This window comes from Prunus persica, chromosome G5 (assembly GCF_000346465.2).
Source record: "Prunus persica cultivar Lovell chromosome G5, Prunus_persica_NCBIv2, whole genome shotgun sequence".
In the NCBI taxonomy this organism is placed as follows: Eukaryota; Viridiplantae; Streptophyta; class Magnoliopsida; order Rosales; family Rosaceae; genus Prunus; species Prunus persica.
In genome coordinates this window covers 5,770,550-5,796,675 of record NC_034013.1, presented here as the reverse complement: position 1 = coordinate 5,796,675, position 26,126 = coordinate 5,770,550, and the positions used below count along the sequence as shown (strand labels likewise).

General features: G+C 36.1%; 3 protein-coding genes across 3 annotated transcripts; 2 read left to right on the top strand and 1 right to left on the bottom strand.

Moving 5' to 3' along the window:
- On the top strand, nucleotides 2,321–3,404 carry LOC18777597 (inositol oxygenase 1). The gene is made up of 2 exons (XM_007210117.2): nucleotides 2,321–2,376; nucleotides 2,624–3,404. Exon 2 carries the CDS (start codon nucleotides 2,715–2,717, stop codon nucleotides 3,402–3,404), a length of 690 nt encoding a protein of 229 aa, XP_007210179.2. The 5' UTR covers nucleotides 2,321–2,376; nucleotides 2,624–2,714.
- On the top strand, nucleotides 11,240–12,323 carry LOC18776577 (inositol oxygenase 1). Its single transcript, XM_007210726.2, has 2 exons — nucleotides 11,240–11,295; nucleotides 11,543–12,323. Exon 2 carries the CDS (start codon nucleotides 11,634–11,636, stop codon nucleotides 12,321–12,323), a length of 690 nt encoding a protein of 229 aa, XP_007210788.2. The 5' UTR covers nucleotides 11,240–11,295; nucleotides 11,543–11,633.
- LOC18777347 lies at nucleotides 19,834–24,294 on the bottom strand. Its single transcript, XM_020564116.1, has one exon. It carries the CDS (start codon nucleotides 23,834–23,836, stop codon nucleotides 23,141–23,143), a length of 696 nt encoding a protein of 231 aa, XP_020419705.1. The 5' UTR covers nucleotides 23,837–24,294; the 3' UTR covers nucleotides 19,834–23,140.

Here is a 26,126-nt window from a genome sequence, read left to right as displayed (position 1 = left end):
ATGATGGAAGCATGATAAAACCATAGCAGCAAACACAAGAAGACCATGTGAAGCCAAACATCATCAACCTCATTTTCACGTGAAGAGATCATCCTAGCAATATAGTAGCAGATGCAACATCAGTCCAAAAACTATCAAAGCAAGTTTTTAGCTCCATACGGCAAGCTTCAAGCAACAATCCTTTGGCATCATCTGAAAAGCAGAAAAGGATTCCTTAGGCAATCCAAAAATGAATAAAGGCATTATTGTCCAAACACTTTAATTTTATCTTTCTTTATAAATACTTCACCCATTTTGAATTTATTTATAAGTTCCCCTTCTTTTTAGTCATTGCTTCAACCAATTTTGTTGTTGTTGCATAATATATAGCTAAAGAGTGAAGTTTACCTAGTATGTCTCCAACAAAAAAATTATAATGTGAAGCCCAACGACTGTAAAATTCCGATGATCTGAAATGATTTCGAGGTATATTCCAACGAAACTCGTCTCCCACGACACTTACGGTTTGACCTTCTAGTGTAGGCATCAATATTGTTGTTGCTGTTGGAAGTTTGAAAGCAAATGTCCCACATTGGAGAAAACAAAAGGTTCCATATGCTTTATAAGCATGAAACCTTAATATCAATTAAATAAAGGTTGGTGGGCTGATGGGCTTGGTAGTGAAGACTATCATGGTTGGCTTGCTTGATTAATATTAATATTTAAATAATCAAGACTTGGGCCTTGGGGTCTCTGAAAAGTAAAAAGAAATATACCTAGCCCGAAAATAAAATAATTATTTTTTATTTTTCGGATTTCTTTTGGCAGAAGTTAAATTCAAACTAGAAAGACTTATCTTTTTGTTTGAATTTGAATAGGTATAACTGATACTAACTGCTAATTTGAAGGGGTGTAATTCTGTTATAAAACCACGAGTCCTAGGCCATAATACGGACATCTTTTTTCTTGAACTATCTCATACTGTTTTAAAGTTACCTACTGTATTGGAGAGAAGCACACCAACGTTCGCCAGAATTCAAGGATCCGGTGCTGGACCCTTGAATTATAGATAGTTGAATCCTGGGAGATAGACGCCTGTTGAACTTCAAGCACTGAGAAGAGGCGAAATTCTGTCTTTAGGACATTGCGAATACGCAAGCCTCTATCTTCAATAAAAGTTAGTATTCTGTACTTAATTTATATTTGCACATTTATACAAATTTCATAATTTTGCTACTGTTTATATTTTAAGAGTTGTGCAATAATATAGTGATCCTATAGTATAAAACATTTACTGATTATTTCCTAACAGTTGCAACTATAATCAAAATTGCAGCTTTCAGGATTATATTATTGAAGTGTAAAAAAATGCAACATTATTATTATTATTGTTGTTGTTGTTGTTGACGTAGTTAGGAGCAGAGAGGAGGATTTTCTCACACATGCTGACAAGGTGCAATAGAGATTTGAACTTAAAATTACTGATCTACAAATCAATACCATTTTTCAATAGACTAAATCTCATTGGCAATATGCGGCATTATTTGGGTGGCTGGTTTTAATTATACGGTCTACATGTGGATTTCTTGTGCGGTTAAGAACTCATCAAATTGAGGTACGATTATTGCCATAACCACCATGTAGCTAAAAGGTCCCAAATCTATGTGATTTTGAATGAAGACTATATTTTACAATATATATATATATATATGAGTGTAATTTGTTGATAATTTATATTCCTGTTATAGCACTTGAGTATATGTAACACTTGGTTTAAAGAGCGTCCTGTGCACATAACATGTTATAAGACTTCTCAAATTCGAATATGTCTCCTCACTCGTTGATAAGAAACACTAAAATAAACAAACCGTAGAAGTAACAGAAAAAAAACAACACTAAAGAGATAATGTTAAACTGCATTGACAATTTTAATGGTTATGGAAGGCTGTTCAATTTAGAGGGTGACAAGTAAGCCGTTGGTATCAATCGTCAGTGAAAAATAGTAAAAACATATTTCTTCAGTTCGAAGAATTTTATTTCAAGCCATATCGAGAGGCTAAAATTTCCAAATATGGGCAGCCTTATCAATTGCTTCCCTTGTATTTGAGCGTTTCATTCGGATTAGTCGGATAAAATGGTTTAAGACAGATAATATTTTCAGTTAAGGACTCTAATGCTCTTATAATTATCCACACAAGGACTTTTTTTTATGGGACTATAAAAACCCAACATGTTTTACCATTGATGGGCGCCAACTTAATTTCTTCTCTGCTTCTTTTTCAATTCGTTTCATTTTGAGTCATATAGAAGCACCGGCAATTTCGTACAAATGGCTGTGGCACCAGCAAGCGACGCGTTCATTTCCCCCGAAATTAATTCATTTGGGCAGTCATTCAGGTTTGCGTTATTATGCTTTTGTTCACATTTTTACGTAAACACTATATTATGTACACTCACGAAATTTGTACACTAAATTTATCAACCAAATGATGCGACTGTTATTTCATTCGTTCAAATGTTCAAATAATGAGACATACATATTATTTGGTGAACAAATTCAAGCTGGCTAGATGTGTTTGTTTCTTTCAGTGAACAATATGAACTAAAGTGCGGCATGCATGGTATGAAAATGAATTGATTGCAGGGACTATAATGCAGAAAGTGAGAGGCAGAAAGGCGTGGAGGAATTCTACCGGCTGAACCACATTAACCAAACGTACGATTTCGTGAAGAAGATGAGAGAGGAGTATAGCAAGTTGAATAGAGTGGAAATGAGCATATGGGAATGTTGTGAGCTCCTGAATGAGGTTGTGGATGACAGTGACCCTGATTTGGATGAACCACAGATTGAGCACTTGTTGCAAACAGCAGAAGCAGTTAGAAAAGACTATCCCAATGAAGATTGGCTGCACTTGACTGCTCTTATTCATGACCTTGGAAAAGTGCTTCTGCTTCCTAAGTTTGGAGGGCTTCCTCAATGGGCTGTGGTCGGAGACACGCATCCTCTTGGGTGTGCTTTTGATGAGGCCATTGTTCACCACAAGTACTTCAAGGAAAATCCAGACCACAACAACCCTTCATATAATTCTAAGTACGGAATTTACTCCCATGGATGTGGACTTGAAAATGTGATGATGTCATGGGGTCATGATGACTACATGTACTTGGTGGCCAAGGAAAATGGAAGCACTTTGCCTCAGGCTGGATTGTTCATCATTAGGTATCACTCTTTTTATCCTCTGCACAAATCTGGGGCATATGAACACCTAATGAACAAGGAGGATGAAGAGAATTTGAAGTGGCTTCAAATATTCAACAAATATGACCTCTATAGCAAGAGCAAAGTTCGAATTGATGTTGAGAAAGTAAAGCCTTACTATTTATCTCTTATTGACAAGTACTTCCCAGAAAAGCTCAGATGGTGATCGGGGGAAATTATTCATATCATATAATATTTGGGAAAAATTATGAACCCTAATGTGTGCTCTGTTTCATACCTTCTTTAATTTGTCCTGTATGAATAAACAAACGTTTGGTGAAAATATGTAAAATAATGTATTTTTGTGCTGCTGTGCATACACATACATACATACTAATAAAGATTGGTTTTCTTCCATTTTTATCTGCACTAATCTTTTTTTATTTTATTTTTTTATTTATCTAAAAAAAGAGGAGAGAATAAGATGATTGCACTTCCAAAACCCTAATTTTGACAAAGTGGGCCCCAAAGCCATATTTGATGCAAAACACATGTTAATTGTATAAGTGTTGTTAAAGAAACCCTAAAATTAACTGAGTACACTTTATGATCTAAGTACACCCTATTTATCTACCAAAATACCCCTTATACACCCTATTACACTATCACACAACGCCAAACTTCAACAGGGGATAGTTGTATTGTATCTCTGGAAGCCCACTCCTAATTGAGAAGGCAGAGGCATTCAATTTCAAATTGGGAATGCATGAAAGCATCAAGTATACTAGTTTGAACCATAGTAGGAACATCAGCCTAACCATGTTCTTGAATTATGCAACCAAGAATTATCGATGCTCTTACTCAGACGTCCATTAAGTATTGAGTTGTTTCCAGAATATTCTAAACTAGTCCTCACTTTTGGTCCAAGTTTCAATTCCTACCCACGCATAGCAAACCAAACGAAATCCTACATGTTAATGCTTGTACTCAATTCAATTGGTCTAGGGGCCACAAGTAGGTCATATGAATAGCACTGTTTTACGGTGGTGAAGGCTGGGCCTTGGTATTTGATGGGAAGGTCAGCTTTTTTACAGATGCGGAGAAGCCAAGGAAGTTGATGAGCAACTCTGTCATGAAAGTTACAAAAACTTTTTGGTTTTACAATTCAATTTAGGGTTGAATATGATGAGTGTGTACTTATCAAAATAACATTTATTTCACAATTCAGTATGTTCATTTTGATCATTTTATATTAGGGTAACTTAGAAATTCAATAAATAGTTTGATAATAAAGTGTATTCAGTTAATTTTAATATTCGCTTAACAATACCCTAATTATATTCACGGGTTAATTGGTGCAACAACTAGTTCGTAGTCAACCTTATAGCACACGGGTTTTTGATATGAGTCTTGACTACAAACTAATTTCTCTTTCCAACGTTGCTATAAGAAAAGGCACTTCCTGTATATTTTAAAGCACCAATTTGCAATGTAATCATACTGTTGGGACAACGCTTGGGCTGACCAAATGCTAAAATAGGTCTGTGTTTCTTGTTGACAACTTGCATATCAAATTCTGTGGAAGTGAAGAACCGAGCATACCAGCATTCCTCTGCCATGACATCAGGCTTGTGTTTGGGTAAATGATTGTCAAAAGGGACGATTGTAGATTATCCACCAAGCAAGTTCGATTCAAAAGTACACATTGTGATTGGTAATGCAGCTCTTTATGTTTCATTAGCGGGGATGACTATTTCAATGCTGTGGTAGCATAAAGATTTTGGGTTCGCCATTGAGGGGGAATATAACAATTGTGGAAAGTGTTCGATGATGGTAATTGTAACTTGTAAGTACATGGCAGGTGGCACAATTGTTGTGCTTGGGAAAACTACCAGAAGCTTTGTTGTTGGCACAATTATCAGATTGTGATAATTCTTGAAGAAGTACTTCAAATTAGTTCATGTGTTTCTATCCTATTTATGTAAATCCTAGATAGTTATCTCTATGTTGATAGGACTCGTACACGTTTATATTGTATCCATTGTTACGGGATGAATATCAATGAATCAATATTCTACCTAAGTACTGGTTGATTTTGACAAATCTTATAAACACCTTTAAGGAATTCTAATTTTCTAATGTAGGACTAATATCAACTCAAACATATTTGCAATGCCTTGCAAAAACAACAATACCCCACATTTGAGTTGAAATTTGTATTCAAACACCTAAACACATACCCCACATTTGAATGGAAATTTAAATGCAAATGATCCCTGGATCACCTCAGAGATAGTAGAAATGATATGCATCAGGAGAAGTGTCTTTTGGACTTGAACTTACCCTAGTGAAAATATATTAGGTCCACCTGGTGACACAGTGGATATAATGAACTTGAACTATTCACTCTTATTAGTAAACCAAGACAATATATCTCACACATATCAAATATGACACACATCAATTCATACGTTTGTGTTCATTTTGGTCCTGAACAAATTCTAGTTTTCCTAGGAGCTTTAGAGAGTTTTAGCCATATTAACTCTCAAAAATGCGACCCCACATTTACTCCTACATAGGTGACATTAATTGAGAATAGTTTGTCATATTACTCTTGATAACAAGATATTAATGTCATTAAATGCATAAGCATACCCTCAATCATCAATAGACAACACACACGTATCATAGAAATGGGCATTATGTGTGTTCAATACTTTGAATCATCCCCAACTAGTTTGCCTATTGAACCTAGACCATGGGATCCCCAATCAACTAGGTTAGGTTTCAGCCCGGTTTGATTCATTGAATTGGCTTGAGTCCCATTCCCCTTGATGCATACAGTGTTTGATCTCTTGGTAGGCCTTTTGTCAAAGGATCTGCTATATTTTCCTTTGAATTTACATAATCAATGGATATTACACACCTTGTTTTGGTGCTTGTTTAAGTCCATATAATGACTTCCCAAGCTTACACATCTTCTTTTCTTATCCTTGAATCACAAACCCCTTAGATTGTTATATGTATATTTCTTTATCTAATTCTCCATTTAGAAAAGCAGTTTTTACATCCATTTGGTTTATATCCAAATTGTAAACAACTGCAATTGCTATTAGCATCCTAATAGATGTAATACGTGAAATTGGAGAATAAGTGTCGAAATAATCCAAACCTTCCTTTTGGCGGTATCCCTTAGCAACTAAACGTGCCTTATACTTGTCAATGGTGCCATCAACTTTTAGCTTCTTTTTGAAAATACATTTGCGTCCAGTGGGTTCTTATCAGGAGGTAAATCAACCAATTCTCATGTATTATTTTGCATAATGGACTCTACTTCACTTTTTATTGCTTCCTTCCAAAAAGGAGCCTCAGGTGAAGTTATGGCTTCATGATAAGTTTGTGGTTCACTTTCAGACAAGAAAGTAAGAAAATATGGCCCAAAGTTCTTTGATACTTTTGTTATTGTTCCTCTTCTTGGTTCAGAATCTGTTTCTTGAACTCTTGAGGAAGAGACTTCATCATGAATTTGATCATGTGTCCACTTTATAGTTGAACCATATTTTAATTCTTATGTTATGCATTCAAGTTTAAAGGTTATTATATGAATGTTTTAATTTATATTTTTATGTTATGCTAAACAGACGGCGATGGTGGAGAAGAGCCAGTTGGTTCTTCAGGAGTCTGCCTCCCAACTTCCTCCCGATACTCCGATCGAGTATGTGGATCTTCCACAGGATGGTGAGTTTCTGATCTTGACAGAGACGTTGGATCATACTCTAGGGAGGAGATCGGGGACATATTGTCGAGGGATGGGGAATGCCCGGCCGAGGGAACCCAGACCACGTTCATCAGCGCAGTCAAACAGTCAGGTGACTACTTTGACAGCACAGGTGGCCACTCTTCAGAGTCAGATGTCGGTTATTCTGCAGTCCCTCACACAGTCCCGCATTTTGGGTTTAGGGCGTCCACCCCGAGCATCCCACTAGACGACGGCCCTTGTAGACCCCCGAGCCTCATGTGCCAGACGACAATGTAGATTTTGGAACATTATTTGATTAGTTTTTTTATTTTCTTAATTATTTTTTAAATATTTCTCTTGTAGTATACATTTATTTTATTTTATATAATAAATGTGTTCTTTACAATTCATTTTTTTATTGCAATTTCATTTTATTACCAAAAAAAAACCAAATTTATTTTTTTACAAAATAAAAAAAATAAATGTAATATTAAATTTAAATAATATATATATATTTTAATTTTGCGCGACGAAACCTTTCTTGTCGCACAAATTCACATTTTACAAAATAAAAAAAGGTAATTTTTTTTTTAAAATACATATAATTTATTCTTGCACGACGAAGTCTTTCGTCTCGCAAACGTTGTAGACACGAATTGCACGACAAAGAACTCTTGGTGCCGCAAATGTCTACGACACGAATCGCGTGACGAATATTATCCGTCGTGCATTGTTGTCGTGACGAACCTTTTTTCGTCGCACATAAGTATGTGCGACGAATAGTTGTGTCATCCCTAAACCTTTTGTGCAACGAAGGATAACCGTCGCATAGTTTTGCGCGACGAATGAAAAAATTGGTTGCGCAAAGTCTTTCTTCACGCTCTTTGCACGACCGATTGTGCGCGACGAATTTTCTGTCGCGCTTGAAATTGTGCGACTAGATGTAACTTTGCGCGACGAAATTGTCTTTGTTGCGCAAATCTTAAAATGTAGTAGTGAAAAGAGCAAAACAACAACTTTCTTTTTGGCAGGAAAAACATGAAGAGCAAAAGAGGAGTATGATACAATAGTAAGAAATTTTAGAATCATTAATTTAAGATGTCAAAATTTAAGTACGGTTTTACAAGAAAAAAAGGCTAATGAACCGAACTTACTTGAGCATAATAGAGAATTTTCCCTTTGAGCAAAAAACTAAAAATCCATATTTTCTTCAAACTCTAGCTAAAGAAATGTACAGATTTTTACCACAAGATGTTAAGAGTCATATGATTAGATAGAGTATGAATACATCTCTTCAACTATACATTCAAGCTTTTCTTTTCAATTTAAAAAATAATACACATCCTGGTATAAAAATTATTACCAAATATGTTCTCATTAGACTATTTACTTAGCTAGTATTAACATGGTTGAATATATAAAACTGCATTTAGAGCATAAACAAAAAACTATCACAGTTACTCTAGCATTTTTTAGCAAAATATGGTTATTTAGGTTAACTTTATATTGAAACTAGTGATAATTTAGATTCATTTCCCTCAAAATTAAAAGAAGTCATAAGTTTCTATATTCCTCTTTGGAAGAGAGTAAAATTAGATTTCACCAATATATCCCTAGAATGGTTTGAGGATAGTATTTACTCAGATAGAGCACAACATAGTATAATTATTTCTTATAATGAACTACTTAGTCCTGCAGAATTAGCAAAGATAGGAATCCCTACCAAGCAGGACATTCAAAAATATAGAGGAGCAATAATAGCTGAGCAACAACTGTTCAATGATGATTGTCTGACCCTCCTTCACCAATCCAACTTTGTCAAGATTTATTCAGAGTCTACATCCAGAAGACCAGATGACACATATAAATTCAGGATAAGCACAACATGAGCAAAAGTTTTTGATGAAATCTATAGCCAGATAGCAGCACAAATTAAACCAGAAGACAATGACAACTCATATTGAAATAGTTTAGGAGAAGAAGAGCTACACAATATAGACAAGATGATGGAAGCATGATAAACCATAGCAGCAAACACAAGAAGACCATGTGAAGCCAAACATCATCAACCTCATTTTCACGTGAAGAGATCATCCTAGCAATATAGTAGCAGATGCAACATCAGTCCAAAAACTATCAAAGCAAGTTTTTAGCTCCATACGGCAAGCTTCAAGCAACAATCCTTTGGCATCATCTGAAAAGCAGAAAAGGATTCCTTAGGCAATCCAAAAATGAATAAAGGCATTATTGTCCAAACACTTTAATTTTATCTTTCTTTATAAATACTTCACCCATTTTGAATTTATTTATAAGTTCCCCTTCTTTTTAGTCATTGCTTCAACCAATTTTGTTGTTGTTGCATAATATATAGCTAAAGAGTGAAGTTTACCTAGTATGTCTCCAACAAAAAAATTATAATGTGAAGCCCAACGACTGTAAAATTCCGATGATCTGAAATGATTTCGAGGTATATTCCAACGAAACTCGTCTCCCACGACACTTACGGTTTGACCTTCTAGTGTAGGCATCAATATTGTTGTTGCTGTTGGAAGTTTGAAAGCAAATGTCCCACATTGGAGAAAACAAAAGGTTCCATATGCTTTATAAGCATGAAACCTTAATATCAATTAAATAAAGGTTGGTGGGCTGATGGGCTTGGTAGTGAAGACTATCATGGTTGGCTTGCTTGATTAATATTAATATTTAAATAATCAAGACTTGGGCCTTGGGGTCTCTGAAAAGTAAAAAGAAATATACCTAGCCCGAAAATAAAATAATTATTTTTTATTTTTCGGATTTCTTTTGGCAGAAGTTAAATTCAAACTAGAAAGACTTATCTTTTTGTTTGAATTTGAATAGGTATAACTGATACTAACTGCTAATTTGAAGGGGTGTAATTCTGTTATAAAACCACGAGTCCTAGGCCATAATACGGACATCTTTTTTCTTGAACTATCTCATACTGTTTTAAAGTTACCTACTGTATTGGAGAGAAGCACACCAACGTTCGCCAGAATTCAAGGATCCGGTGCTGGACCCTTGAATTATAGATAGTTGAATCCTGGGAGATAGACGCCTGTTGAACTTCAAGCACTGAGAAGAGGCGAAATTCTGTCTTTAGGACATTGCGAATACGCAAGCCTCTATCTTCAATAAAAGTTAGTATTCTGTACTTAATTTATATTTGCACATTTATACAAATTTCATAATTTTGCTACTGTTTATATTTTAAGAGTTGTGCAATAATATAGTGATCCTATAGTATAAAACATTTACTGATTATTTCCTAACAGTTGCAACTATAATCAAAATTGCAGCTTTCAGGATTATATTATTGAAGTGTAAAAAAATGCAACATTATTATTATTATTGTTGTTGTTGTTGTTGACGTAGTTAGGAGCAGAGAGGAGGATTTTCTCACACATGCTGACAAGGTGCAATAGAGATTTGAACTTAAAATTACTGATCTACAAATCAATACCATTTTTCAATAGACTAAATCTCATTGGCAATATGCGGCATTATTTGGGTGGCTGGTTTTAATTATACGGTCTACATGTGGATTTCTTGTGCGGTTAAGAACTCATCAAATTGAGGTACGATTATTGCCATAACCACCATGTAGCTAAAAGGTCCCAAATCTATGTGATTTTGAATGAAGACTATATTTTACAATATATATATATATATATGAGTGTAATTTGTTGATAATTTATATTCCTGTTATAGCACTTGAGTATATGTAACACTTGGTTTAAAGAGCGTCCTGTGCACATAACATGTTATAAGACTTCTCAAATTCGAATATGTCTCCTCACTCGTTGATAAGAAACACTAAAATAAACAAACCGTAGAAGTAACAGAAAAAAAACAACACTAAAGAGATAATGTTAAACTGCATTGACAATTTTAATGGTTATGGAAGGCTGTTCAATTTAGAGGGTGACAAGTAAGCCGTTGGTATCAATCGTCAGTGAAAAATAGTAAAAACATATTTCTTCAGTTCGAAGAATTTTATTTCAAGCCATATCGAGAGGCTAAAATTTCCAAATATGGGCAGCCTTATCAATTGCTTCCCTTGTATTTGAGCGTTTCATTCGGATTAGTCGGATAAAATGGTTTAAGACAGATAATATTTTCAGTTAAGGACTCTAATGCTCTTATAATTATCCACACAAGGACTTTTTTTTATGGGACTATAAAAACCCAACATGTTTTACCATTGATGGGCGCCAACTTAATTTCTTCTCTGCTTCTTTTTCAATTCGTTTCATTTTGAGTCATATAGAAGCACCGGCAATTTCGTACAAATGGCTGTGGCACCAGCAAGCGACGCGTTCATTTCCCCCGAAATTAATTCATTTGGGCAGTCATTCAGGTTTGCGTTATTATGCTTTTGTTCACATTTTTACGTAAACACTATATTATGTACACTCACGAAATTTGTACACTAAATTTATCAACCAAATGATGCGACTGTTATTTCATTCGTTCAAATGTTCAAATAATGAGACATACATATTATTTGGTGAACAAATTCAAGCTGGCTAGATGTGTTTGTTTCTTTCAGTGAACAATATGAACTAAAGTGCGGCATGCATGGTATGAAAATGAATTGATTGCAGGGACTATAATGCAGAAAGTGAGAGGCAGAAAGGCGTGGAGGAATTCTACCGGCTGAACCACATTAACCAAACGTACGATTTCGTGAAGAAGATGAGAGAGGAGTATAGCAAGTTGAATAGAGTGGAAATGAGCATATGGGAATGTTGTGAGCTCCTGAATGAGGTTGTGGATGACAGTGACCCTGATTTGGATGAACCACAGATTGAGCACTTGTTGCAAACAGCAGAAGCAGTTAGAAAAGACTATCCCAATGAAGATTGGCTGCACTTGACTGCTCTTATTCATGACCTTGGAAAAGTGCTTCTGCTTCCTAAGTTTGGAGGGCTTCCTCAATGGGCTGTGGTCGGAGACACGCATCCTCTTGGGTGTGCTTTTGATGAGGCCATTGTTCACCACAAGTACTTCAAGGAAAATCCAGACCACAACAACCCTTCATATAATTCTAAGTACGGAATTTACTCCCATGGATGTGGACTTGAAAATGTGATGATGTCATGGGGTCATGATGACTACATGTACTTGGTGGCCAAGGAAAATGGAAGCACTTTGCCTCAGGCTGGATTGTTCATCATTAGGTATCACTCTTTTTATCCTCTGCACAAATCTGGGGCATATGAACACCTAATGAACAAGGAGGATGAAGAGAATTTGAAGTGGCTTCAAATATTCAACAAATATGACCTCTATAGCAAGAGCAAAGTTCGAATTGATGTTGAGAAAGTAAAGCCTTACTATTTATCTCTTATTGACAAGTACTTCCCAGAAAAGCTCAGATGGTGATCGGGGGAAATTATTCATATCATATAATATTTGGGAAAAATTATGAACCCTAATGTGTGCTCTGTTTCATACCTTCTTTAATTTGTCCTGTATGAATAAACAAACGTTTGGTGAAAATATGTAAAATAATGTATTTTTGTGCTGCTGTGCATACACATACATACATACTAATAAAGATTGGTTTTCTTCCATTTTTATCTGCACTAATCTTTTTTTATTTTATTTTTTTATTTATCTAAAAAAAGAGGAGAGAATAAGATGATTGCACTTCCAAAACCCTAATTTTGACAAAGTGGGCCCCAAAGCCATATTTGATGCAAAACACATGTTAATTGTATAAGTGTTGTTAAAGAAACCCTAAAATTAACTGAGTACACTTTATGATCTAAGTACACCCTATTTATCTACCAAAATACCCCTTATACACCCTATTACACTATCACACAACGCCAAACTTCAACAGGGGATAGTTGTATTGTATCTCTGGAAGCCCACTCCTAATTGAGAAGGCAGAGGCATTCAATTTCAAATTGGGAATGCATGAAAGCATCAAGTATACTAGTTTGAACCATAGTAGGAACATCAGCCTAACCATGTTCTTGAATTATGCAACCAAGAATTATCGATGCTCTTACTCAGACGTCCATTAAGTATTGAGTTGTTTCCAGAATATTCTAAACTAGTCCTCACTTTTGGTCCAAGTTTCAATTCCTACCCACGCATAGCAAACCAAACGAAATCCTACATGTTAATGCTTGTACTCAATTCAATTGGTCTAGGGGCCACAAGTAGGTCATATGAATAGCACTGTTTTACGGTGGTGAAGGCTGGGCCTTGGTATTTGATGGGAAGGTCAGCTTTTTTACAGATGCGGAGAAGCCAAGGAAGTTGATGAGCAACTCTGTCATGAAAGTTACAAAAACTTTTTGGTTTTACAATTCAATTTAGGGTTGAATATGATGAGTGTGTACTTATCAAAATAACATTTATTTCACAATTCAGTATGTTCATTTTGATCATTTTATATTAGGGTAACTTAGAAATTCAATAAATAGTTTGATAATAAAGTGTATTCAGTTAATTTTAATATTCGCTTAACAATACCCTAATTATATTCACGGGTTAATTGGTGCAACAACTAGTTCGTAGTCAACCTTATAGCACACGGGTTTTTGATATGAGTCTTGACTACAAACTAATTTCTCTTTCCAACGTTGCTATAAGAAAAGGCACTTCCTGTATATTTTAAAGCACCAATTTGCAATGTAATCATACTGTTGGGACAACGCTTGGGCTGACCAAATGCTAAAATAGGTCTGTGTTTCTTGTTGACAACTTGCATATCAAATTCTGTGGAAGTGAAGAACCGAGCATACCAGCATTCCTCTGCCATGACATCAGGCTTGTGTTTGGGTAAATGATTGTCAAAAGGGACGATTGTAGATTATCCACCAAGCAAGTTCGATTCAAAAGTACACATTGTGATTGGTAATGCAGCTCTTTATGTTTCATTAGCGGGGATGACTATTTCAATGCTGTGGTAGCATAAAGATTTTGGGTTCGCCATTGAGGGGGAATATAACAATTGTGGAAAGTGTTCGATGATGGTAATTGTAACTTGTAAGTACATGGCAGGTGGCACAATTGTTGTGCTTGGGAAAACTACCAGAAGCTTTGTTGTTGGCACAATTATCAGATTGTGATAATTCTTGAAGAAGTACTTCAAATTAGTTCATGTGTTTCTATCCTATTTATGTAAATCCTAGATAGTTATCTCTATGTTGATAGGACTCGTACACGTTTATATTGTATCCATTGTTACGGGATGAATATCAATGAATCAATATTCTACCTAAGTACTGGTTGATTTTGACAAATCTTATAAACACCTTTAAGGAATTCTAATTTTCTAATGTAGGACTAATATCAACTCAAACATATTTGCAATGCCTTGCAAAAACAACAATACCCCACATTTGAGTTGAAATTTGTATTCAAACACCTAAACACATACCCCACATTTGAATGGAAATTTAAATGCAAATGATCCCTGGATCACCTCAGAGATAGTAGAAATGATATGCATCAGGAGAAGTGTCTTTTGGACTTGAACTTACCCTAGTGAAAATATATTAGGTCCACCTGGTGACACAGTGGATATAATGAACTTGAACTATTCACTCTTATTAGTAAACCAAGACAATATATCTCACACATATCAAATATGACACACATCAATTCATACGTTTGTGTTCATTTTGGTCCTGAACAAATTCTAGTTTTCCTAGGAGCTTTAGAGAGTTTTAGCCATATTAACTCTCAAAAATGCGACCCCACATTTACTCCTACATAGGTGACATTAATTGAGAATAGTTTGTCATATTCCTCTTGATAACAAGATATTAATGTCATTAAATGCATATCATAGAAATGGGCATTATGTGTGTTCAATACTTTGAATCATCCCCAACTAGTTTGCCTATTGTCACGGGTCGCATTTAGACAAGTGCTACCGTGACTCCGTTGGGACATCTATGCGCTTATGAAGTAGTCTAAGTGTGGACGGGCGATAGCTTAAGAGCTAGAATGGTTGGTGTTGGCCAAGTTGCACTTGTGAAGGGTATTTTGGGTATTTTCGAAGGTTACGGGAGGAACCTGAGGGAACCAAGAATACCGAAATGTCCGTGATGTCGAGACGCAGGAAACGCAACTGACGGTTTGCCATTCGGAGTTCGTATGAAAGAGTTATGCCCAATTATGACTCCTCGTGCATAGGTGATGTTCCCTCCTGGCAGAAGGCTAAATGCATAAAATGCTATATAGGGGGTGACATGGTGTCATGCTCTCCACCACCCCTGGTGCTTACACCCTTGTGGCACTAAGCGAGCATCCTTATGACATTGGAGATAGTCATAGGGGCGGGCATAAGATTGTTGAAGGATAATCTGTGCCTCCGAGGGAAAGGAATTCCCGAGGACAGTACGAACACGCAGGGCCGTTCGTATTGCGCATCGTTGGAAAGAGTGAGGTCAACGTATGGCATTCGCTATGCCATCGGCTAGCGAGGCATATGACAATACTCGATGGACTTGGCTTGGGTTCGGCCTTGTCTAATATTGAAGGACTATATTCGGATGCCGGTACGCATGGGTTGCGACCCCATGCAATGCATAGACGGTTATGTGGGACATTCGGAATATATATGTCGCCAAGGCTTGGGCGACATGCAAGTATAACAGCTTGCGTGTATAGCTTGAGGATGTGGGCTATCGTGGACGCTCAAGGAATGACCAACAGAAGTGTGGGTAAACCGATGGTGTGTTGGATCGCTATGTCTTGACATGGACATGAGCGAGACATGAGGAAAGCATGCGACGTGGTCGATGCAGTTGACGTGTCTTATGCAACGCTTGATGTATGGGCGTCAAGGGTTCGTTGCCGGATGTGGGGTGATTGTATTGTCATACGGTAGTGTGACTCGTTGTCTAGTGGAAGACGACACTTGAAGGTAAACCTCTCGCGGAGTTGTGAGAGTCATGAATATCATGAAGTGGGAGAAGGCTGACCAGGATTCGAAGGGATCCTGGGCCGCACGGGTGTGCTTTGAGTGGCGAAATGTGTATTTCGCTTCCGCCGCGCCGCGCCGCTCGCTCATCCCGTGACACTATTGAACCTAGACCATGGGATCTCCAATCAACTAGGTTAGGTTTCCGCCCGGTTTGATTTATTGAATTGGCTTGAGTCCTATTCCCCTTGATGCATACAGTGTTTGATCTCTTGGTAGGCCTTTTGTCAAAGGATCTGCTATATTTTCCTTCGGATTTACATAATCAATGGATATTACACACTATGTTTTGGTGCTTGTTTAAGTCCATATAATGACTTCCCAAGCTTACACACATCTTCTTTTCTTATCCTTTGATCAGATTGTTATATGTATATTTCTTCATCTAATTCTCCATTTAGAAAAGCAGTTTTTACATCCATTTGGTGTATATCCAAATTGTAAACAACCGCAATTGCTATTAGCATCCTAATAGATGTAATACGTGAAATTGGAGAATAAGTGTCGAAATAATCCAAACCCTCCTTTTGGTGGTATTCCTTAGCAACCAAACGTGCCTTATACGTCAATGGTGCCATCAACTTGTGGCCTCTTTTTGAAAATCCATTTGCATCCAATGGGTTATTATCAAGAGGTAAATCAACCAATTCCCATGTATTATTTTGCATAATGGACTCTACTTCATTTTTTATTGCTTCCTTCCAAAAAGGAGCCTCAGGTGAAGTTATGGCTTCATGATAAGTTTGTGGTTCACTTTCAGACAAGAAAGTAAGAAAATATGGCCCAAAGTTCTTTGATACTTTTGTTCTTGTTCCTCTTCTTGGTTTAGAATCTATTTCTTGAACTCTTGGGGAAAAGACTTCATCATGAATTTGATCATGTGACCACTTTATAGTTGAACCAGATTTATTTTCTTCGTAAGGATATATTTCCATAGAGAATTCTGCATTAACTGATTCAATGATAGTGTTAATATGTATGTCCGGAATTTCAAATTTCACTACTAGAGATCTATAAGCAGCACTATTGTTCGCATATCCAATAAATACACAATCAATAGTCTTTGGTCCAAGTTTAGTTCGCTTTGGTAAAGGAAATTGTACTTTTGCTAGACAACCCTATACTTTCAGTGTCTTATAAGTGGGTATTCTTTCTTTCCATATTTCATAAGGAGACTTATTAGTCTTCTTATGTGGGATTTTATTTAAAACTCTATTTGCAGTAAGTAATGCTTCACTCCACATGTTGTGTGGAAGCCTGGAGCTATTTCACATGGAATTAATCATATCTTTAAAAGTTTTATTTTTCCTTTATACAACACCACTTTGTTGTGGTGTGTAAGGAGCTATTGTTTGATGTACAATTCCTTCCATGTGTAGTACGAAAGTTAGAGAATGCCTAAGATTCATACTCCCCACCTCTATCTGATCTAAGTACCTTAATTTTTCTCTCAAGTTGATTCTCTACTTCAGCCATATATGTCTTAAACATATTCACAACCTCATCTTTGCTATGAATCAAGTAAACATAGCAAAACTTACTGCAATCATCAATGAAGGAGATTTAATAATTCTTCCCTCCACGAGTTGGTGTAGACTTAAAGTCACAAAGATCACTATGAATTAGACCAAGTAATTCATTTGATCTTCCCAAAACTGACTTAAAATTTTATCTAGCAAATTTGGATTCCATAAATGTTTGGCTCTTATTATTGAAAACAATATTAAACTTTTCAAATAGTTCTAAATTACACATTCTATATGAAGAATGAAAATTTAACATGTCCTAATCTAGCATGCCATAAAGTAGATGACTCAACAATATAAGTAGAAGCCTTATTTATTTCAATAATAGCATCAAAAGCTAATACATTGAGTTGGAAAAGACAATCAGCCAAGTAGCCTTTTCCTACAAACGTTCCTCCCTTAGTTAGGACAAACTTGTCAAACTCAAATACAAGTTTAAAGCCCTTGTTACTCAACAATGGGCCTGACACGAGATTTTTCCTCATTTCTGGAACATGCAGCACATTCTGCACGGTTTTCACAAGTGAATTTCAGCACCACTTTGCCTTTTCCTTGAATTACAAAAGCAGAGGCATTGCCCATATATTGCTTTTCTCCACCAAAAATCTGATGGTAATCAGAAAACATATTTATGTCACCATAAATATGCTTTGTAGCACCTGTATCAATATCCACCAATCTTTGTCATTTGAAACCATATTGGTTTATGAAACAACAGCAACAAAATCCTCAGTCACATTGGCCTAGTTGTTTCGCCTATGATTGTTGCCTTGATTGGTAGGATTATGGTCCATTCAATGGCGACATTCTTGTGCTTTATGGCCTAGTTTTCCACAAACCCAGCAAGAGCCCTTAATCTTCTTGAAATCCTTTGCCTTTAGTGCAAGGGTAGCATCTTGCTTGTTAAAATTCTTGCCCTTATTCTTCTTAGATTGATCCTTTGGTTTGAAGGCTTTTCCCTCAACGATATTGGCATTGGCTTATAAGGCAGACACATCATTTTTGTAACCTTTCTTATGATCCTCTTCCACTCGTAGCCTGAGAATGAGATCTTTCATATTCATCTCTCTGCGCTTATGCTTAAGGCATATCTTAAAATCATTCCAAGACGATGGTAATTTCTCAATCATTGCACCAACCTAAAAATGTTCATAAATTGAACATTCCTCAGCATGAAGTTTAGCGATTAACTTATGGAGTTCTTCAACTTGTGTGATGACAAACCTGAAATCCACCATACTAAATTTCAGAAATTTGCCAATGACAAACTTCTTAGAACCAGCATCTTCGATTTTATATTTTTTTCTCTAGTGATTCCCATAATTCCTTGGCTATTTTACAGGCTGGGTAAATATCATAAGATTATCATCCAGACTGTTCAAGATATAGTTCCTACAACAAAATTCAAAATACTTCTAAGCATCTATGGCACTTAAAGTTTTCTTTGGAATGGGATCCTCTTTTGCCACTGAAACTTCTTCTTTGATAACATTTGCCAAGTTCATTGTTGTTAAATAACACAACATCTTTTGTTGCCATCATTTGAAGTCCACTCCTTTGAACTTCTCTGGCTTTTTAGAGTGAGGATTCTAAGCCCCATTGACTCCATTAATAGACACTAATTGTTGATCTATTTCTGTTTCAAGAATGTTGGATGAACAATCAGTATTACACCAATAACTTAATTTAACAATTAAATTAAACAATAAATAAAATCACAAAATTAAACAATGCAGTAAAATAAAAACTGACTGATTTTTCAGATAGAGGCTTGCAGTTTGCAATGTCCTTGAAACAAAATTTCACCCATATTTAGTGCTTGTAGTTCTACATGCGTCTACTCCACTAGGATACAACTATCTAAAATCAAAGTCCTAGCACTAGGGCTTTGATTTTTGGCGAAATTAGTGTGTTTCTCTCAGGCTATGAATATGAATGATGACTTCGAATGATATCTACATTTTTTGATGTGTTTCAACAGAACTAGGGCTCCTGTTTATATAGAGGACTGATACTTGTTGACAGTAAAACCCAATCAGACAAACTTATATGATTTTTGAATTTTAAAAAGTAATTCAATTAATTAATTAATTAACTTGCAATTAATTTAATTAATCGGGTTTAATTTTAAATCACAGAGCCCAAGAGCCCCAATTAAATATATATATTATATATATATATATATAAATTAACCATTGACCCAACTGATTAGGCATTGACCCAAATGCCAAACCCACAAGCCACTCAACTGAGTGGCTTGCATAGCCTAATCCAAACTATTCTATTTCCAAGAGTAAGTCTTATAAAGACCTTCAACTCAAATATGTTTCCAATGCCTTGCAAAAACCAACATGTTATCCCCTACAATACAAGTGTGTTCTTAACCAAATAAAAAGTGCAGAATGATGCTGAAGAAGTCTGAGGAGCAAGATAAGATTAAAAAATAATAATAATAATTCATAACATAAATATGTGTTTTTCCATGATCGGTATTAGATATGGCCCCATCGGTTTAAATAGTTTTCAATACATTTAGATGAACGGTAGCGTAGCTAAATGGCCTCATCAGTTTAAATACTTTTCAAATTGTACATTTAGACGACGGGTGAGTTTTTACAAAACTTATTGTAATACGGCACATATCACATTGGCTTCTACACGGACAATAGCATTAGATAACAGTTTGTAGACAGTAGGATCAGATAACAGTTTCTATATTCAAACCCTGTTGGTATTACTTAATTAATTTCCTCCCATATCTCATGTAATCAATTCAAATCAAAAGAGCCATTCCACAAACCTTGTTGGAAATAAAAAGAATTATCTATTTTGTTTGTCTTTTAGGTACCAGTGTTTACCTGCACGTCAAGTCTTTATGAATTAGACTCATGTTTATATTTGAGTTGATAGTTCATAAATGAGATTCACACTTAATTGAATGTAGAACAATGCATCATTGTGAAGGCATGACAAGTAAAATAACTTAATGACCTGAAGAGGGGCGCATTGGACCAATTTAGGATGAGGAATGCGTGACAATTAACATATGCTTGTGTTATTTGTGCACCCAAATTAACATATGTTTATTTTTCATTAGCTAAGGTTGAATAGCTTTTTTTTCTTTTTTGCTTTTTTTAATCAAGGTTGACCAATTTTTAATCAAAGGTTTCTTGTTTTGATTATTCTTGAAATTGTTACCAAGTGAAAGTCATAGGAACTTAAAAACATTGCGAATTATGTTTAGCAAAAAAAACATAGAAACAAGGTTTGCAACAAATTGAATTTATTCTTTGTTTAGCAAAAAAAAAAAACAAAAACAAAAAACAAGGTTACTTTTGAGATGAAATCCCTGCAAAATCTTTCAAACACGTTCAGGAGTTCCAAAAAAAAAATAACAATCATGTGTCGAATATAACCTTTCAAAAGAAATAATTTCAATTATAAATTTACTTTTGAGATGAAATCCCAACACATCACCCAACAAGGTAAGAATACACCGAACCTCTTTTTTCATACAAGAGAGCTTAAAGTTTAATAAACATACAAGGAAAGACAGACAAGTTGTCCATACATAATCATCAATCAAGATAATTCATATGATCAGCTGAAAAACAACGTAAACCTGGGAGACCATCCAAGACATTTAAAATGCTTAGCCACCTTGAAGGATTTGGATGCATAAGATTTGCATTTCATAGCAAAATATAGATCAATATTAAGTTCTAGAGAAACTTCCCTTGTATAGTGAGCATAGTACATGTACAGAAATCCTGCACCAAGCACACAACCGATACCCGAAAGCCTCAAAAACTGAGATGAAAGCGAGAAGATCAGGAAAAGAGGAAAGGGGGAGGGGGATAAAGAGAGACCTAACAACAAGAACAATCAGGTAAACAAGACTTTCAATGCAGCGAACATAGTATATGCACAGAAATGTTGCACCACGCAGATAACAGATATTTGATAGCCTCAACAAGTGAGATGAATCTGAGAAGGTTGGAGAGAAAAATAAATGAAGAGGGAGAGAGAGAGCAGGATATGCTGCTTAGAAATCAAATTGTCAAAAGGTCAAAAAATATGCTATGCACTGCACCAATAGACGTTTCATCCTCATTACTCTGCTGTTCATTGCTCTCCAAACAGACTCATGAGCTTAGGCTTGTCACTATTGGTGGCTATAAGAATTCAACTAGAGGTCCATGTGATATGTCTGATTGCGAGCTAAAAAATTATCTTATCTTCAACAGCATAATTTTGAATTTTGAGATTAGTTTTGGTTGTTTATAAGAATCTTACCTCATTTACGAGAAATGCTCTCCACTGGTGCTTAATTCTCATTTGCATTTTCTGAACGACTTCTTCACTGAGGCAGTGAACTGGTTGGCTCCTTTTTCTTCCTCATTGCTCAAGAAAGGAAGTAGAAATCAGAACCACAGAGAAGAATTGCTCAAGAATTACAAAGGACAAGCTGCACTTTCAGATATGACAATTAATCCAGTTCTTCAAGTAATAATCAAAGGAAAGTTGAAGATTGGTTAGTGAAAGAGTTGAAATTCACCACATAGCATTCCAGAGCCTAAATATACAAATTTTCTTTGTGGAGGGACAGTTCTTCTATACCAGTAATGAGCATAATTGTACAGATTCACGGAGTGGGGAATTATACAAATTCACCACTTTCTATACTTGTGATGAGCTTAATTATACAGATTTTCTGAGCCTAATTCCATAGAAAGGGACAGCTCCATGGAAAGAGTACTAACGCACTGTAACAAAGATATTCAGAAATACGTCTAAGTTTTACAGAGGTTGAAGGATGAAAGTCAACAACTTGTACTGATACTGAACAGTAAGAAGAACTAGCATCCTCTAAGGTGTTGGATGTTTGATTGATTGTAAACAGAGCATAGTCCAGAACCATATGCTGTTTACAATTTACATTGCAAATTGACTAAAGGTCAAAAAATATGCTATTAACTGCACCAACATGACATTTCTTGCTCATGCCTCTGTAGTTCCTCTTTCAAACTATAATTGCTACATAATCACCAAACAAATCATCCAATCTAGCTGAAAGTACTAAACTAGATGATCCAAGACTCAAAAGTTGATCCTTCATGAATATTGTATCATGTTTGTCAAAATTATACCCCAGTTAACCAAAATAGAGATTTTTGCATTGCTTAGCTGTTTTTACTTGACCCAAAAAAACATGAAAGCCATGTGGGACACAATAACAAAATTGCACAAAAGGTACCAAACGCAAATATTAGCCACAGATTAAAAAATTATGAGACAATAAAGAAGATAGCTCTTCTCTTCTCCTCCATAAGTAGAATGATGATATTAGCCAACCAAATAATTAGAAATTAACGTATGCATAATCTAATTAAAAAATTTCAATTCCAAATATGAAGCATGAATTAATGAGGAAAAGAATATAAAAATGGACAGGCAGACAGAATAGCATGCGAAAATGAGAAAGCAAAAGAGAAAAACTTGCCTCAATTTGAGTATGCACAGAACCCCATTGAAGATTCATTCCATTGAAGAGATAACAACATACAATTCAATCCTTTATAAGAAAAATAGAACAATTAAATTCAATCAACTATATATAATGATTTACACTTTAATCAATTAATGAATTGGTTTCAGAAGCAAGAAACCCAAAGAATCTCTATAACAAAACTAAAAGACCTTACTCCTGATATGTATGCAGTGCACTAACAGTCCTGGCTGATGCAAGAAGTACTTGAACAGGAAGGGGAGTTAAGCCGGAATGAGCAGAGCTCCATTGCATTCACTTTGGCAGCTTTCTTCTTGGGTATGCAAATGTCGTTGAGTGGGAAGAGTGTGAAGTCAACAGTACCCTTCTCTGCCAAAACCCTTTCTAATTCTTGCATAGCCTTTTTTATAACTTGGACGGTGGAATCATGAGAAAAATCTGGCAAGAAAGCCCTTTTAGTCCTCCTCAGATTGGACCTTTTCTTCCTTGGTATCTGATGGAGTGGGATGGAATCATGAGAAGAGCATGGAAAGGAAGTTAGCATTGTCCTCCCCCTCCTCAGACTTGTTCTTTTCTTCTTCGGTATGCATATGCAACTGAAGGTGTTGGCTTTTTCCAACTCCATCAATTCATTGCTTGTAACTTGAAGCAACATATCCAAGGCAGATGATGATGATGATGATGATGAAACCCTAACCCTACTCGTTATCTTGATCGTGGCCCTGTCAGGAACCAAATACCCATCAAACCCAAATCCCTGAAGTGGATTGCAGCGGCTTCTCACAGCCATGGACATGGCCTTCTCAACATCTTCTTCCTCCCAATTTTTGACAACAACTGCAACCTCAGAGAGAAGATCCAAAGAATTTGAATTCGACCCAAACTGAAAATCACCTTCCATTTTCCCCTTCATTCCCAGAACACAACTCTTCAAATCACAGAAACAACAACTCAGAAAAGAAAAAAACAAATTGAGGAAAGTGAAAAGGCGATCAATTGAAAATCGATCGATCAGAATGAGAGAGTGGGTGGGTGGATTTAGGGTTTCGCTGATTTTGAATTCGTTAGTGAGCTCAAACGCAACTGGGTTTCACTTTCACAGAGAAAGAGAATGAAGAAAGAGAGAGAGAGAATGAAGAAATTGCAAATTGTGAAAAGAGAGAGGTTTGGAAATCAAATAATATTCGACTAAAGATCAGCGCTATTCAAATTTCAAATTTCGAACATGATTTGGGCATGTAATGGGCCTGAAGCAAGCAAATACCAAGATTTTCTGACAGTTGCGAGATCTTATGACGCGTTTGAGACGGTTTAACGCGGTTTCTTCAAGTCAAATGGTCAACTTGCTGGGCTCACAGGACCTGCTCTTCTTTCTTTCTTTTCCCTAATTTGCCCCAACTCAATTGTTTACGAGTTATTTGATAAATTGCCCCTAAGTCGGATATTTGAAGAGAGAACCTTTGGTCAGATATAAACATATTTGACTTCCTAAGTTCCATTAGAGCAACTCCACTCATTTACTCTTTTTCATGGCAAAGGGGGGCTAGGGCAGCCACTATTCACGTTAATAGTGGTTGCCTTTACAAAAAGCCAAGACAATTACTATTCATTTGTTTGTTTTTTTCACAATTTTTTTTTACTTTAATAATTAATTTGGATAATATTTTCGGATAAGATTTTCGGGTTCCTACGTATCAAGACTATTCATAATCGGATAAAATTTTTGGATAAGATTTTTGGGTTCAAATTTCTGATGAATTTCAAAATTCAAAATTCAGATAAATTTCAAATTTCAAATTTCGAATGAATTTTAAATTTCAGATAAGATTTTCATCCTATCAAATCAAGCCACGTGACATCTTTATCTGGCCAACATTTTCTATAAAACCAAAGGCTCAGCTCATACCTCTCACACCACATCTTTCTATATTTTCATTTATCAGAGTTTAGAATTCATACTCCATTCTCAATGGAAGATTTGAGGAGATGCTTGGAGAGGCAAGAGCGAGAAACAAATGAGAGAAGCCGTAGACGAGCTGAAAGGCAAAGGTTGCAGAGAGAAGAAAATGAACAAGTTGTCATAGCAGTGGCTTTGCTTGATGAAGAGAACCAAGGTCACCGCCGTGGTTCACAAGTCGGCCGTGGCCCGAATGTGGACAAACATAGGCATTCTCGAGGTAAGAATCTTTTGGAAGATTATTTTATCTCAACTTATTTGTACTCTGATGTTGATTTTCGAAGGCGATATAGAATGCAACCCCATTTGTTCAATAAAGTCATGCATGATATTTGCAATGATGCATACTTTGTTCAAAAGTGTGATGTTGTGGGGTTTTGGGACTTCTTCCGGAGCAAAAGCTTACAGCTGTTATATGAATGTTGGGGTATAGTTCATTTGCTGATCAGGTGGATAAGATTGCCCGAATGGGAAAGTCCACTACGTTGGAGGCCTTGGTAAGATTTTGTGATACAGTTAAAACTCTTTACACTCGGGACTACCTGCGCAGACCTACTCCCAGGGACCTCTAACGGCTTTTACAAAAAGCCAAAGGTCGAGGATTTCTTGGAATGATCGATAGCATCGACTGCATGCACTAGCAATGGAAGAATTGCCCAACTGCCTGGCAAGGAGATTATGGAAATAGAAAAAGCCAAAAAAGTATCATTCTTAAAGCAGTTGCTGGATTTGATACATGGGTTTAACATGCCTTCTTCGAAGTTGCCGAATCCCAAAATGACCTCAACGTGCTGGGTCAATTCCCGATCTTCAATGATGTTTTGAGAGGCCAAGGCCCCAATATCACCTATCAAGTCAACAATACAGTCTACCAGACGGGATATTATCTAGCTGACGGCATCTACCTGAGGTGGACCACATTTGTCAAATTCATTATGAATCCCCGATCCCAAAAGCAAAAATTATTTGTTTCCTATCAAGAAGGATACAGGAAAGATGTCGAAAGGTGTTTTGGCATCCTTCAAGCTCGGTGGTTGATTATTCGAGGTGCGGCCCTTATGTTTGATGAGGAGGTCCTCATAAGCATTATGATGACTTGCATCATCCTTCATAATATGATTGTGGATGATGAGTATGATTACGATGCTACAGAGGTCTACAAACCGGATCCCATGAACACGGCCTTGACATGAATTTATGAAAGGCCCATGGGGCCAAGTGAAGAACCATTTGAGCCGGATCCGTT

What these genes read in the sequence shown, in the direction of transcription:
- LOC18777597 (XM_007210117.2), top strand. Translation starts at nt 2,715, where the DNA reads ATGAGAGAGGAGTATAGCAAGTTGAATAGAGTGGAAATGAGCATATGG.
- LOC18776577 (XM_007210726.2), top strand. Translation starts at nt 11,634, where the DNA reads ATGAGAGAGGAGTATAGCAAGTTGAATAGAGTGGAAATGAGCATATGG.
- LOC18777347 (XM_020564116.1), bottom strand. Translation starts at nt 23,836, where the DNA reads ATGAAGGGGAAAATGGAAGGTGATTTTCAGTTTGGGTCGAATTCAAAT.